This window comes from Osmia bicornis, chromosome 4 (genome assembly GCF_907164935.1).
Source record: "Osmia bicornis bicornis chromosome 4, iOsmBic2.1, whole genome shotgun sequence".
In the NCBI taxonomy this organism is placed as follows: domain Eukaryota; kingdom Metazoa; phylum Arthropoda; class Insecta; order Hymenoptera; family Megachilidae; genus Osmia; species Osmia bicornis.
The window spans coordinates 5784294-5800138 of NC_060219.1; the positions used below are offsets into that span (position 1 = coordinate 5784294).

General features: G+C 37.5%; 2 protein-coding genes across 4 annotated transcripts; one reads left to right on the forward strand and one right to left on the reverse strand.

The window, feature by feature from the left end:
* Positions 1-307: 307 nt before the first annotated feature.
* On the reverse strand, positions 308-8979 carry LOC114879979 (calcium/calmodulin-dependent protein kinase I-like). 3 transcript variants are annotated; one of them, XM_029195475.2, is made up of 7 exons: positions 8700-8979; positions 7661-7751; positions 3963-4166; positions 3740-3881; positions 3479-3678; positions 3113-3265; positions 308-2226 (listed from the first exon to the last, which is right to left on the reverse strand). In XM_029195475.2, exons 1-7 carry the CDS (start codon positions 8761-8763, stop codon positions 924-926), a joined length of 2157 nt encoding a protein of 718 aa, XP_029051308.2. In that variant the 5' UTR covers positions 8764-8979; the 3' UTR covers positions 308-923. The 3 variants fall into 3 exon arrangements, with proteins under 3 accessions (XP_029051308.2, XP_029051318.2, XP_029051326.2); XM_029195485.2 differs by having other exon boundaries at positions 8730-8978; XM_029195493.2 differs by lacking the exons at positions 7661-7751; positions 8700-8979 and adding an exon at positions 6604-7629.
* Positions 8980-10291: 1312 nt separating this feature from the next.
* LOC114879595 (3'-5' RNA helicase YTHDC2-like) lies at positions 10292-15755 on the forward strand. Its single transcript, XM_029194660.2, has 8 exons — positions 10292-10507; positions 10761-10979; positions 11046-11239; positions 11319-13410; positions 13480-13866; positions 13943-14193; positions 14268-14608; positions 14705-15755. The coding sequence occupies exons 2-8, from the start codon at positions 10783-10785 to the stop codon at positions 14714-14716; spliced, it is 3474 nt and encodes a 1157-aa protein (XP_029050493.1). The 5' UTR covers positions 10292-10507; positions 10761-10782; the 3' UTR covers positions 14717-15755.
* The last annotated feature ends 90 nt before the right edge of the window (positions 15756-15845 follow it).

Below are 15845 nucleotides of genomic sequence, written 5' to 3' on the forward strand. Positions count from 1 at the left end.
AATATGGTATTGACCGCTTTGATCCATCTCTTCTTGATGACATACCGCTTTAATCGAACTTTAGAAATTGGATTCTCCAGAGCCGCTTCCAGCCAGCAGTGTTCTAAAAGTTGACCCGCGGTTGGTCTCTTCCTGGAGCAAAATAATGGATCAAATTTTCGGTAGCTTCTTCATTTATCAATCGTAAGTACAAATCTCATGCATGTTAAGTTGTGTTATAGTTACTAAAAGAAATGCTTATTAAACAATTTGTGAAAATGTATTCTATCTACTCTAGATGCTTATGAAATAAAATTGTTCGAAGTGCTCGATTTTCTGACCTTTTATATTAAACATATAGTATAAATAAGACATTGAAACAAGAATATATGCACAGACGTGTGAACACGATGATCGTTCTCGTTACACCCTGATAAAATATGAAATTGGACGTTATTGCACTCGCTTATAATTATTGCATAACTTAAACTCGTATAAATAATATATTGTGTACGCATGCACATTTATCGTACATAATAAATAGAAACAATCTTCGCAGTCGAACTTTAACAACGTCAATTATTTGATATGCTTCCTCTTTTCTTGCTTTCTAATTAACCGTTTGTACTCCGTTTCATGAAAAAGATTGTCTTTTGTGATTTAACATTTATTAAGAAAATTTTATTAAAATAAAAGAAGAAAGTACCTGAAAGAATGCACTCTTTCTGAAACTAAGAAAAGTGAATTTTAAATTGAAATTTCTTGAATTAGCATTCAAACCGGAAATAACATTGCTGTTCACAAGTTCCAAGTAAGCAAACGATGCATATCAAAGACCCCTTAATCTTCGTCTCGTATTGCCCTGAGAACTTCACAATGCTGAACAACTATGTTCGTTGTCTCAACAAATCCAACATAGTCCTCGAACCATCTAGCGAATCCATTCAACGATGCACGGAATTCTGTGCAGTCGAATTAACACTGGAAGCTGTCGATTTCTGTTGTTTCGCTTGAAAATATTCAGCCAGAGAGTTCATCGTCTTTCTGCCGACCGATTCTTCGCCACACCAATCGACACTCACGGACTTCCGGCCCACGCCGGATGACCTCGTCGCGACCCCATCCCATTCCTCGAGCAAATGAAGCAACAGATCCTTGGTGTTGGTCGGTTCGTCGAGATTCAGACTCTTGTGCAGGTTACGAAGCTCAGAGATTCGTGGAACATCCCGACTGGTCTCGCCGAATAAACGTTTCATCCTCGAACGTCTCCACGGTGGCGTCAAATCCATCTCACCATCAGCAGATAATGGAACGTTCTTCTCCCTCGTCGTACTTTCCACTTTCTCCTGGACAGATTGCGACCTGACGGAGCTGGTGGCTGTTTCCTCAGACGTTCTATCCTGTTCCTTTCTCGAACAGCTCCTCTCGTCAGCGTTCTGTTTCTGTTTTTTTAACGAGGCGAATATGTTACCACTGTTCGTTTCTGTATACTTTTCAAAATTACGGCTACTACTGTGGAAGGTCGTACCATTGAGCTTCCTGTGTCGCATTATGCTGGTCAGCTTCTCTGTGATCTCGTTGCAATCGCTGTTCTCGGCGGACATCAAAACGTTGCTCTTCGAGTGGACACCGTTCCTGGCGCTCTTCTCCTCCGGTTTCTCTGTCTTTTTCTCCTGACTATCCAGGGATCGGACATCTTCATCGTTAGACTTGATGCACGTCCCCATGGCTATGGAACGCAGATGAGCGGACAGTTTGATTATTTCTTCGGCGAGGATGATCTGACTGGCTGGATCCCCTCGAGACTTCTCCGTGGCGATGCCTTCGGAGGCTCTCCTCTCAAAACCAAAACCAGGCACGGTCAAAAATGAACCGTAACTCCCTCGGGGAGAGTTGTCAGCTGATTCCGAGGGAGTGCTACAAATACTGGCACAAGGTGAAGGGCTGTGTCCCTTTAGTGACACCCGATCGTCGTGATCCTTAGTCGAATTCTGTAGAAAATTGTACGGAGGGATATCGAGCATGTAGGGACTGTTCGGATGTTCTCGCCAGCGTTCAACGAACAGCCTCAAATTGTCCTTGGCCACGTCCAGCTCTTCCGCGTTGCTCGTCTCTAGTCGAGGTATCTCGTGGATTTGCTGAGGAATTTTTGATTTTGACTTCGATATTATTTGCTCGACCTGCTGCTTGCTCGGTTTTTTCGCCAACCAACGATGCTCCCTGCACTGAGCGGCTGACGTTCGTTTTCTGAAAGATTCGACAGCCTCCTCGTGAGCATCCCGTTTCGAATTCCTGTTCTTTTCTTTATCTCTCTCTCTCTCTCCCTCATTTTCCTGATATGCATTTTCAGCGATGGAAACAAATGGTTTTGTGGATGGTGAGATGGAAACGTGCAAGGCAAAATGGCTCGAGACGGAAAATGAAACGATGGATCCGCTTCCTTGCTCGTCGCTCATGTTTGGATCGTAATCGAGTGGCAGCAGGTCAGCAAAGGAGACTGTTCGTGAACGCAACCGATTCTCCCTCGGTATAAACTCGACCAATTGATTTCTCATTAATTTACGAACTCATACTCGTTCTATTGTTAGAGAATTGAAAGCAGAAACGAGTTGCAGCGAGTCTCTCGGTTGGAACTTGATACTTTCATCCACTCTAAGTAGGTACGTACTACTATTTGTCCGAGAGATTATTGGTTCAGATGAAAAGCAAATTGTGGAAAATGAAGAAAACATGCTGGGGATTAATCAGGCACAAAGGGAGAGAGAGAAAGTCGAAGAACATTTGCGATAGAGTTATACAACGCGGAAAACCATCCAGATAACTAAAAGTACAAGAAACATATGAACCGAATGGTGTATTTGATCCACGTTACTAGACGATTACACGTCGTGGTTGGGAATGTTTGCCATTCGCTCTATTTGAATCCGAATAATTTAGAACAGCAGATTATTTAGTCTAGAAGACGAAACGATCGATTTCGTAGGCTGAATCTTAAGATCATCCGAATGAGAAATTCTCTTGGCAACCGGTTTGTGTTCACAGACAACGTTCTTGCACTTTTGTTATCTGGCCTCTTACGTTCAGTGTCCACGTTTAACTTCTGCCTCGATGAAAAATAACAAGCCGTACGTACTCTTTGTCTTTGACTAGCAGACAGCGAATGAAATCTTTGGCGTCATCGGAAATGTCGGCAAAAGCGTCGTGATCGAAGTCGTACTTCGCGATCGTGACGTTCGCCATTGTCTCGATGTCCGTGTCGCCCATGAACGGAGACAACCCGGATAATCTGAAAATAAATTCACAATCGCTCCTATAAGTTGCAAAGATCTTGTAAAAGAAATACGCAACGTCGCGCGAGTTCATTTGCAACTATTGCGCGATACTACGATATACCTTGCTAAATGTAAAAAAAAAACAAAGAATATGATCTTTAGTATTTGTTTTTTGTTTGCACGAAGTGAATCGGAGACAGATTAATCGGAATCAAAAGGAAACTTACAGTACGTAACAGATGACCCCTATACTCCACATGTCGGTACCGAATCCAATCTGATCGAAATTTACGACTTCCGGTGCAACGAACTCCGGCGTGCCAAATAGAACCTGCAGCTTCTTCTTTGGATCGTACTCCCTCGCGAGACCGAAGTCTATGATTTTAATCCTGTTACCCTCCTTCGTCAGACAGAGTATGTTCTCCGGCTACGAGTAAAGAGTATTCGTTAATAAAATCCTTCTATAACGAAATATTCGAAGCATTTACCTTTAGATCGAGATGCAAAATATTCTGACGATGAATAAATTCGATACCCTCGCAGATTTGTCTCATAAAAACGGTGCAACTGCGCTCGGTCAGTACAAAGTCGTCGTCTATCACCCTCTCGAACAGTTCACCACCTTCGATCCTTGAAACACGAGATTAATTGTAACGGAAATTCTCTTGATCGTGACTTGTATGTTCTTACTTCAGGGTGTTAAGAGCTTACAGTTCCAAAATGACGTGTATCTGTTTGCCTGTGTCGATGGCATCGTAGAGTTGAATCAGCCGGGGATGTTGTAACCGTCTCATAATTTCCACCTCTCGTTCGACAGCTCGTCTATCCTCCTTTTTAGCGGTGTTCACCACTTTCGCGGCTAGCATCAAACCGCTCGCTTTCTCTTTGCATCGATAAACGGTGCCAAATTTTCCTCTGCAAATAGTAACGAACCCGTCTCACGCGAGTGCAAAGTTTTGCGTTTGCTTATTCATACCAAAATAATTCCTCGCTCTATATTTTATTATTAACGATAGAAAGTTACTTTGATGGCTGATGTCACATATTTGCGATTTATTTGTGCATGCTATACAGGTGGATGCTTGATATTTGACAAACAAACTTATTTTTACATTTTTATCGTTACTTTTTTTTTATTTTTTTTTCATCCTCGGAAGATATTTTTCTTTTTCTGTGTTGCGATGCTAATTCAACTTTGTATTATTATAAGCCAATTATTGATAAATTTGGACTGGAATTCCTGCACGATGCTACAAGAAATCGAACGTTATTTTCGAACGTAAAATCTCATCCTATCGTAAACGTGTACAGTGTATGTACACTGTTCGCTTTTAAGCGAGGCATAAACACGTTCAAGCAACTTGAATGCATTAGCGATTATTTGCATTGACAAAGCAACGTTTGATCAACTGAATCCATTATTTTTGTACATCCCGAAATAATGGTGGAATAAATATCATTGCAGCAAATTTTGATGCTCCGTGAATAATTTGACGCTCACAGAAGCGGTACAAAGAGATGTCCTTATTGATATTCCTTTGAACGTTTCGAGAACGTGAACCTCGACCTTACACGCACGATAGACTCATCCTGTTTTCTTTTTATTTCTTTTTTTTCGTACATCTAGTTTAAATTTTACAAAGTATTAAAATTTATGTCGCTTGCAAACAGGTTTCACCACGAGTCTTCGCTTCGGTTGCTACGTACCTTTATTCGTCAAGGTTATCAGGACCAAGAAGGAAAAAGAAGAAGATACAGAAAACATTAGAGAATAATGACGCGATTGCAAAGGAAATGAAGTCAAACTTTGGCAAGAGGAATTGTGCTCGACAGAATTTCACCCGAGTGGCAATTCTCGTTTTATTTAACGTTAAAATTGCAATAAACGTTACACAGCTGCAGAAACCTTGAATTTATTGCAGTTTTCGTTGTGCCAAGCAATACAAATAACAGACAAAATACCATCCAAGAACTTGGATTCTTTTAGCATCGAAAACGTGACCGTACATGTTGAGCCAAGAAGATTGAATAATAAATGTAAAAGGAAAATGTATCTACTTTTTCCTACGTGCACGGTTGACTTTCTTTTCTGAATTTTCAATTTATAAGTGAGAAAAAAAAGGAGTTAACTTTGAACAGCTTGAGGATTATGTCAGTGATGCAAAGTAAAAACCAAAGTGCATCATAAAATGCAGTTGCATTATATTGCATTGTCAAGCTATTTGATATACGGAAATGAATATCACGCGACTCGATGAACGGAAATTTCATAAGTGGAAAAAACATGTGACACAAAATTAAATAGAGGAAGTAGCAGCCACCTCCTCAACTTGTTAGAACGCAGTGGTGTAATCTATAACAAGCCTGTCACCAAGCCAAGTTAGTGAGTCAGTAAGTTAGTAGAGCGTACCATAGACAACAGGGTCGGCAAAAGGAATTATCAAAACGGAGAATTTGCCAGAAAACCCCCTAGCGCTATTATAAATCTGTTCTGATCATTTATTAATTAATAATAGCAATTAAACAAGAGTCTGAAATTTTTGGAATTTGTAATTCCATTGCAAATGCAACTACACGTTAAATGATTTGTGCTGAAGAGCTGGGTTCTAAAAGAGATTCAGCCAGCAGTGCGTATCGATGCTTGATCGAAACCGCGTGTCAAGAGCGTCAAGACGCTCAGCGTCCGAACGACGTCCGGCGACTCGATGCACGAACGTCAGTCACTGCGAAAAACGCATTATTTATAGCCACGGGAAGACCTTGATTACACGACGAAACGTGCAACACCGGCTGCATTCCGTCATTATCAAGCTGCAGGCCACTTTGATTCGTTTAAATGGCTATCGTCAAATGAATGCTCTTTTTTCACGTTTCACTCAAGCGAAATCGTGCCGATGGAAAACAGCCAATTCGATAACACGATTGGCAAAGAATGAGAACAATTTTAATTAATTAGAAAACGTGATTTATATTGATTATCCGTGTAAGCTATTAGAGAATGGTCGATGATTCGAGGAACTTAATTAGAATTTTAACTTATGAATGAAAATTCCTAACTTATTAGTAAATGTGAATCGCTCGAATGAAGACGATTAATCATTTTGAGTGTGAACTCACGAAGCGTGAAATTGTGAATACTATAATTCATAAGTAATTAATTTTTTTTTAAAAGTATAAGAATTCTCTCCACTATTTTATTTTCATTTTAATTCATAAATAAAGGTCAAGAATATTTTATTATTGATGCATCATCGAATCAATCAACCAGCGTATCTTCAATATCTTTTGATCAGGAACGATCATTCAGAAACGATGGTTCACTAATAGTTTGTCATTGACATTCGAATCTTACCTTTGGCATCGGTCCATTCGTCAATACTTTTCTTCGCGTCTACGAATGCACGATCGCTATTCGATCTCGATTGAAAATAAAAATCTACCATTCGAATCTCGCAACTGGTTTTCATTGTTCTCACTCGAAATTCGAGATGTTTATCAACACGTTGCACAATATTCCCCCGAGGGAATATATCGGAAAAGCATACAATTCGGAAGAGCAAACATTTCAACATCATATTCCGTGGGTTTACTGGCTCGTGGAAGCGACCAGAAGATCATTCAAGTTCGAATCTCATTCATAATGGCAGACACGCATAGTAACTGAAAGATTACGATGTATACAAGACAAGAATACTACGTTCGCCGGAAGGAATAAACACGTCAAGGTTTCAGACTTTTTCCTTCCTCCTTGTTGGATTTCTTTCAGTTCTCATCGCAAAATAATTTATAATCACCGGTGACTAGCGCCAGGAATATAAAAAAAAGTGTCCAACAGCACGGGGTTTAAATCGAAAAGTTAAATAATTGCATATGACCATTTTCATATCAATTTTCCAAGTTTGGAAAATAGAAGTTCCTTGAAATATTCCTCTCTGACCTGCCGAGGGCGAACATCAGAGTTTCAGGTCTGCTTGTATAATCGTTGCGCAATGGGTATTGTATGAAAATTCAACAATAGCATAGCCAGCCCTGCGGCTTGCCGTGGTATTTACGATGATCGCTTTGAAACGACGCGCATAAACGTCATCGTGGATTCGTATTGCGCGAATGACAGCCCCGAAAAGCTACGTCGTGAAATTCACGCACCGTCACGAGGACGTAGCGAACATCTTCGACGGAGATCTTGCCAATCGGTGAACCAATTTCGGTTGCTACCGATCGACGGATCAATCGAACGTCCTTGGCACGTAATATTGTATTTGTTAATACGAAATACGATGTATACACTGGTATCATGATAAACAAGTTGAATGGTGTGGGGGGTTAGAGGTGACCGGCGTTACAATTTCAATAATATACTGAAAGAAGAAATTAAGTTACATTATTTATTTGTCCGTATAATCACTCACCTTCCTATTTCTGATTGGATATCATAATAATCCTTAAATTCCACGCCTCGACGTACCGTCACATCCCGATAGGGAAAGCTCGGTTCGATTTCTGAAAAATATCTAAAATTGTAGCGAATACTCGAAGGATGAGAAATGGTAAAAGTAGGTTGGTAATAAAGTCGCATTGTGACATGTGAATTTTCAGATCTTTGTCACTTGAGGTTGGAGCTGATCGTGCTGAAATTCGACTCGAGTTCTTTTATAGATAACGAATTCCAGTAACCGGTGTGTCTGTTAAGGAAACTCGGCTGATTATTGAAAAATGCCATTTCTCGTTGTCAGTCAACGTGTTTCGAATGACGTGGATTGTTCGCATGTGATATCAAACGGCACGTTAATCGTCTATTTTTTGATGATACTCGGTTACAAGGGAACTTCGCCAACTCATGAATTCTGACATTCAGGGAACCGTGCAGATATATCGAATTGTCTCGTGTATAAATTTAGCAATTTTTGTAGTTTAATCGCGTGGTCCAGCTTCGACAATCTTCGTATATTTAATCAAATTGAAAACGAGATGTTTCATGATTTTCATTGAAAGAATTCAACAGGAATGCCTAAAACAAATGCATCGTTTCGCGCCGACCGCGACCTCATTTCACCCTTTCCCGCGAGACAGCTGGTAAAACGTCTGCGATCTCCGTTCGAACGAATCTCGATCGTTCACAGAGATAACAAACATCGAATGACGCTCTTTCATCGTTTCAAATTCCAACGAATCACTTTATTTAAAGAAAAATCACGCTTGAAAAACACTGCACTCGATAGCAGAAGAATAACTAATTGAAAAGAAATTCCTCGAAACCGGTAGTTCATTTTCAGACACCTTGCACCTCTTTTATTTACAAGAACCACCCAGATTTAGATACACGAGAGACACCCCTTTTCCGGCTGTCCTCATTTTCTTTCACGATCAACTCGTTCACTTGCATCGTGACACGAGCCGACAACATTGCTGAAAAATTACAGCCACGCTGCGCTGTAACACAATTTTCACCGATTGTCGAAGAGAAATGGTGTTCCTTACCGCCCACCGGATCAGACTCGTCGACTCGTATCATTTTCTTTTCACCCTAAATTGCTACCCTGTCCTGTGAAGCCGGCTCCAGAGGGACGGGTCCACGTAGTCCGACAAGTGAAGTCGGTTGTGGCACGCGGTCCACGATCACCGTCTCACCGATCCGGTACACCGAAAAGGCAATTATTGACTATCGCGTTTGTGGTCTCGGGCAGCGAGTCCCGGAGGCCGGCGGGTGCCTCTTCTTCTCGGCTCGGACGGATTTAGATTTTCGGCGGACGCCGCGGATTCTGGTGGCGGGTCACGTGGCCAGTGGCGTTCCACGACGCCCTCCTGACGCCTCGCAACCAACCACCTTCGATCCACTTTGTCTTCTTCTTCTCATTTTATATTCGTTTCACTGATCTTAGATGTATCAACAATTCCCTATGCCTACCGTCCTAAGGGATCTATAGATTTAAGATCAATAAAAGTACCCGACTTTAGCTTACTCTTGCAGTTCTTGAATTTCTTTGACTTAATAAAGGTCGTAGAATGATCTATACCTGTAAATAAAAAGAAAGTGAGTCTTACCGATTTTGAATAATTCTCATCACATGCCGCTCTGAAAAATGTACAGCATTTGTCATCTACTGTTGCAGAATTGAACTAGTAGTGCTTTTACAGTGACTATAGGCACAAAAGGTATATCCGGTCTTGTTGGATCACTAATTGAACTGACTAAACAGTTGCGCGGTCCTCCTGAAAAAGGAAGTTAAAACTTTCCCGTTTGGGAACTGTTTCAGGTCATAACTTTGTTATTAATGCATTTACGAAAAAATTATAAAGTAGAAAGATAAATGGCTCGAAGAGCACTACATTTGTAGGCTCTTAGATCTTTTTAAGTGCAAATAGTGCATGTGCAATTAACAATTGCATGATTATTTTAAACAGAAATGCATATTTTTTGTTGTACAAATCGATTTCTCTGTTCATTCTACGTAAAAAAAAAAATGATTAGTTCACGAGATATTTTCAAAACATGTTCATATATAAGGAATAAAATTTAAATGTTTGGTCTTGAAAGGTGAAAAGGTATCGATCAATTTTGGAGTTTGTAGTGACTACAAAATTTGTAGTACAAATGCAAAAACTAGATATACCTTTGATCACGAGGGGTCAAAATTTTGGGGTCTCAGACAACCCCATGAAAATAAATGCATGTCCCTGGTAAAACAGGCACGATTATCGTCGGTGCTAACTGATTCCCGATAGATAGCGATAGTATCCCGGTGTTTGTAGCATTGGCTACACACCACCGACGAGATACTGTATCTCGTCGGTGTTACAGGGATTTTTCTAGGGACTGTCGGTAAAGTTTTCAACGCTAGCATCATCCCTTTTTAAATTAAATAAATAACTTTTGTACATACTTAACTAACTCGTGTAGAGCGTTCTTTCTTTACAATGAAAATAACACTAGTGCTCCTTCACTTGCATGAATGATTTATCCTCTAGCTAGCTACTCGACTGTAGAATCAGAAGAATATGGTCTTTACCAAGTGAAAATATTCTCATTATCTATGTAGTTTTATTCGTCCAAACAGAGGGAGTGCATATGGGAAAAGGACGTAAATATTTTTCGTCTGTATTTATTGCGAATTGTCGTTCAGATGTGGTTCGTTTTTATTAAACATACTTTTCATAATCTTTTATCTCTATTAGAATCTGCATCGTTATCAGTCTATTGTTAATTACTAATATACGATATTCTTAATAAGATACTTTGATAGTATCATTCAAGCAACGTAAGTTTACACTAATTTTTATCCATAAAGTGTACTCATTTTTTATGGAATCTTATTTACAGTTAATTAGTAGACAGAACTGTTTAAAAAATCGTCTGTATAAGTCATTGTGCTTATAAAACAGTGATATTTTTTTGAATTGTTTAGTTTTTAAGTATACTTCTTTTATTCACTTTAACAAGGTCATTGTAGACCTTAATTAATAAAAAACAAAATTTTTGGTTCAGAGACTAATGTTTGTTGTATATTTCAGAAACATATTTTAAACATTCATCATGCCACGTAGAAATCGTCACAAGAAAACTCCTCTTATTGGAGAAGACACTAGAATTGCAGTGAATTTAACTCTAAAGAAGTTATTGGAGACTCCTGACCAAAAAGAATTAGAATTTCCTTCTTCGTATACAGCAGAGGAAAGAGCTTATATTCATAAACTATCACATGAACTTGGACTAAAATCCAAAAGTAGAGGGTAAGCAATATAGTGATATGTGCGCTAATTTTTCCTTAATAAAAATACATTTTTTTTGTTCTATAGTAAAGGTACAAATCGCTTTCTAACAGTGTACAAGAGAGAAGGATCAACCATAGTTCAAGCTGATGCTGTTATCAAATTACAGAAGGCATCAAGACAGAGTATTTATAATTTATTGCAGACTTTTCCATTAAATCATAAAGAATGTCAAGATTTATTACCACCAATTGAAAGGGAAAGGCCTCTTAATGCAGATGGTACTAATATTTTGAATATACTCTTACAGAACATGCTTTATTAAAATTTAAAATTACTTATATAATTTTGTATTTTTAGTTTCAGTAAGTACAAGTACTAAAGCAATGGGTAGATTAAATAATACTGTACCACAAATACCACAATTAAAAACTAATTTCGATGTATTAAACTATCGCAAAGCTCTGCCAATATTTAACTCTAGAGAAGATATTCTTAATGCTTTAAATTCTAATCAAGTGATTATAATAGGAGGTGAAACGGGTAGTGGTAAAACTACCCAAGTACCTCAATTTATTCTTGAACACTGTCAGCAAAGGCATCAACCTTGTAGAATTATTTGTACTCAACCACGAAGACTGTCAGCTGTTTCTGTAGCTGAGAGAGTGGCATTTGAAAGAGATGAAAAAATTGGTCAAACATTTGGCTATCAAATAAGACTTGAAAGTAGAGTTGCTCCGAAAACTCTTTTAACATACTGTACGAACGGTGTATTGCTTAGAACTCTTATGGCGGGTGATTCTGCTTTAAGTACCGTTACGCACGTTATTGTAGATGAAATTCACGAACGCGATAGATTTTGTGACTTTCTTCTAATAGCACTGAAAGATGCACTGCAGAAACACAAGTCCCTTAAGCTTATACTTATGAGTGCTACATTGGATGTCAGTGTTTTTGTAAAGTATTTTAGCAAATGTGCAGTTATAAATGTTTTGGGTAGATCGTACGATGTTGATACGTATTTTCTCGAAGATGTTTTAAAAATAACTGGTTATATGACGAAAGAAATGCTTTCAAAGAGAAAGGAGCTTTTGAATAAGAAAGATCAACGTAAACTTTTAGAAAGTTGGACTCAATATAAGCCTCAACAATTAGGATCCCATACTGGGAACGAAAGATGTTTGTTGCCCGCTCCAATCTTAGCACAACAAAATGAACCACTTCCAGAGAAGATCAAATTAGAACCTTGGTTAATAGAAGAAATGGATAAAAGTATTTCTGAGGCATGGTTGCGTGGTGGTGAAGATAATTTTGCACAGCTTTTATATTTCATACTTTCTGAAAACGTTTCTGTAGATTATCAACATTCCACAACGTCCGTAACGCCGCTTATGGTGGCTGCAGGTAGAGGATGTATCAATACTACAGAACAACTTTTAAATCTTGGAGCAAATTTAAATTTACGAGCGGGCAATGAATGGACTGCCTTAGATTGGGCAAGAAATATGAATCAGACTGAGTGTGCTGAATTAATAGAAGCATATATGAAAACTTACGATTGTACATTACAAGATGATACAATAACGCATGCTAAAGATGTTTCACTTTCGGAAGAAGATAAACTTTTATTAGACGTGTATCATCATACATTTAATGATGACAATATTAATTATGATCTTCTCTTACAATTAATTATGTATATTCATTTGAAAATGCCTCTTGGTTCTCTATTAATATTTCTGCCAGGATATGATGATATTGTAACTATGAGGGAAAAAATAAATAATGAAGAAAAAGAAATGAATCAGGGTTTACGCTACATTTTATACATACTTCATTCAAACATGCAAACATGTGATCAGAAGAAAGTATTTAAACCAAGCCCTATGGGAACCAGAAAAATTATTCTTTCAACCAACATCGCTGAGACAAGTATCACGATTGATGATGTTGTGTATGTTATCGATTCGGGAAAAGTTAAAGAAAAATCTTTTGATGCTATATCAGGAGTATGCACACTTAAGTCCAACTGGATCTCCCAAGCTTGTGCAAAACAACGTAAAGGTAGAGCAGGAAGATGTAGGAAAGGCATTTGCTATCGTCTGTTTTCTTCAGTTCGGTACAACAGTATGCAGCCTTATCAAACCCCAGAAATTTTACGATTACCATTGCAAGAATTATGTCTATATACAAAACATTTAGCCCCGGGAAATACGCCCATTGCAGAATTTTTAGATCGTGCTATAGAACCACCTTCTAATATGGTAACAAGAAACGCGGTACAGTTATTAAAAACTATCGATGCATTAGACCCATGGGAAGATCTCACCGAATTAGGAAGTCATTTACTTGATTTACCAATTGAACCACGACTGGGAAAAATGTTACTGTATGCTGTTGTTTTGAAATGTTTAGACCCAGTTTTAACCATTGTATGCAGTCTGGCATACAAGTAAGTAACATTTCATAAATTTTGAAATTTGTGCCGTAAAAGAGAATAATGTTAAGCGATAAATTTCAGGGATCCTTTTGTTTTACCCTCACAACCATCGCAAAAAAGAGCTGCAACAGCAGCTCGTAAACGGTTCGCAACCAATACGTATTCCGATCATATGGCAGTTTTACGTGCTTTCCAAGGTTGGCAAAATGCACGTGCAAGTGGCAAAGAACGTGCATTTTGTGAACAAAATTTTATTTCTGCTGCCGTGATGGAAATGGTGGTTGGGATGCGCACTCAACTTCTTGGTCAGCTTCGTGCATCAGGATTTGTTAGGGCAAGGGGACCAGGAGATATTAGAGATTTGAATTCTAATTCTGAAAATTGGGCTGTTGTAAAAGCTGCCCTGACTGCTGGTTTATATCCAAACCTTATAAGAGTAGACAGAGAGCATTTGCAATTAAGAACACAGTATGTTATTTTATTCCATAAACTACCTTACACTTTTTATGTAATGGATCTTTTCATCATTCAACAATTATTACAGAAAAGAAGTGAAAGTATTTTTCCATCCATCATCAACTTTAAGAGATTATCCGAAATCTCCAAGAATGACATCTGCTCAAACACATGCAACTAATGTAGAAAGTTTACCATGTGATTGGTTACTTTATGAGGAAATGAGTCGCACAGGACGATTCTGCCACGTTAGAATGGCTACATTGGTTAATCCGTTAACAGTGGCATTATTTTGTGGACCAGCAAGATTATCGGTAGATGTAATCTATGAAGCTGAATGTAAGTACTATTGTATCACTTAATATCTTATAGTAAAATTTGGATTGTTTAGCATTGTTATTTGAAAATTACAGCTGTACCAGAAAGTGAGTCAGATTCTGAAGCTGATGAGAATAATGAAGGAACGATTTTCAAACTTGATGATTGGGTAGTATTTAAACTTGATCCCGAGACGGCTCGATTCTTTTTACATTTAAGACAAAAATGGAATGCTTTATTCTTAAGACGTATGAAAACGCCAAACAAAGCTATGTCACAACTAGATGAAAAGGTAGTGAGTACTTTAGTAAATGTAATTACTAATGAAGAACAAGCGTGTGGACTACAACAACCGTCTGGTATCGGTCAAAGACCTCGTCCTTTAATTGTTGATTATTATCCTGCCAATGCTAGGCGAACGGATGATTTTGTAGAGGTAACTTTTCAATTTCTTAATGTAAATTAATGCTATTATTACATTTGTTTAACGTTTATGTCGATATATTAATGTACATTTGTTCTCCTGTTTTAGAGAAATTTTTAAATTCGATCGGAAGAGGAATATTTTATTAAGTACAATTAATGAGAAATTTTATTCTCTTGGTTCCTATGTGTAATTTATTGCGGAAATTGTAATAATATTCCCGTATTTACGTAAACTTTATAACAGTTAAATAGCTCGCTTTTGAAATCGACAGGGTAAAAGAAACGAATTACCACTGATCGTAGGACGTACATATATTGTTACATTCAGATGTTTACTCAGTATTAACCAAAACTCAGAAATGAATATTTTTTTTTATTTGCTTTTATGTCTTTAAGGAAGAGGTATTTTGTTTAATCGCGCTATGTATCTCTTATACACATCTCTTATTTACCGTTTACTAATTGAATATTAGTAACGTCGAATAACGTTAGATAACCAAACATGTCACTTTATGACTTATCATGAGATCTAGTTTCTTACAAAGGTGCCCTTTTGCTAACATTGCTTCACATTTTCACTACTGCCTAAATAGCATAGAATGAACATGTAGGAATCAAAGTAGATCTTTGTACCTTTTAAAAAATGTGATATACTGTATAGATATTAATCTTAAGTAATTTATTTACATTTTATACTGTGCATAAAGTACTTAATATTATGATTTACTATACAGAATAATTGCACTTCAAAGAAACACTTCTTTGTGAGCAAATGGATGACATAAATTTCATGAAAAAAATGGAGTGCAGTTTAATATTTTTAACATTATTATTATGGATATAATATTTTAAGATTTATGAAATGTGATGTAAAACATTATGAGCAGCTATTTCAATGAATTAATCTATGCGTATTTTAAGTAAGAAGTATTTTTTTTTAAACTTAATGCTTGCAAGTGTTTATCATTAAGTACAAAGTTTGTTTTAAGCATTTTAGAAACATTACATCACAGAAAGACTGTTTATTTCTTATGTAATTTAATTTATATCCAAACCATTTAGGCAGCAATAACATATGTGTATGTATATGTTAACATAGTCTTTAGAATCATTGTAATACTTTCCAGTGTGATAATAAAGAAAGTTATATAAGTCTATAAGTCTCAATTTTGTATGTTGATTAGTTGCTATTTTGTTGATGCAATTAACCTTAAATTAGTATAGTATTCACATTTAGGTTATTTATT

What these genes read in the sequence shown, in the direction of transcription:
- LOC114879979 (XM_029195475.2), bottom strand. Translation starts at nt 8,763, where the DNA reads ATGATACGAGTCGACGAGTCTGATCCGGTGGGCGGTAAGGAACACCAT. An exon ending in CCATTTCTCTTCGACAATCG is followed by an intron (nt 7,752 to 8,699) that starts GTGAAAATTGTG and finishes GATATTTTTCAG; the next exon opens with AAATCGAACCGAGCTTTCCC. An exon ending in ATCCAATCAGAAATAGGAAG is followed by an intron (nt 4,167 to 7,660) that starts GTGAGTGATTAT and finishes TACTATTTGCAG; the next exon opens with AGGAAAATTTGGCACCGTTT.
- LOC114879595 (XM_029194660.2), top strand. Translation starts at nt 10,783, where the DNA reads ATGCCACGTAGAAATCGTCACAAGAAAACTCCTCTTATTGGAGAAGAC. An exon ending in CTAAAATCCAAAAGTAGAGG is followed by an intron (nt 10,980 to 11,045) that starts GTAAGCAATATA and finishes TTTGTTCTATAG; the next exon opens with TAAAGGTACAAATCGCTTTC. An exon ending in TGTAATCTATGAAGCTGAAT is followed by an intron (nt 14,194 to 14,267) that starts GTAAGTACTATT and finishes TGAAAATTACAG; the next exon opens with CTGTACCAGAAAGTGAGTCA.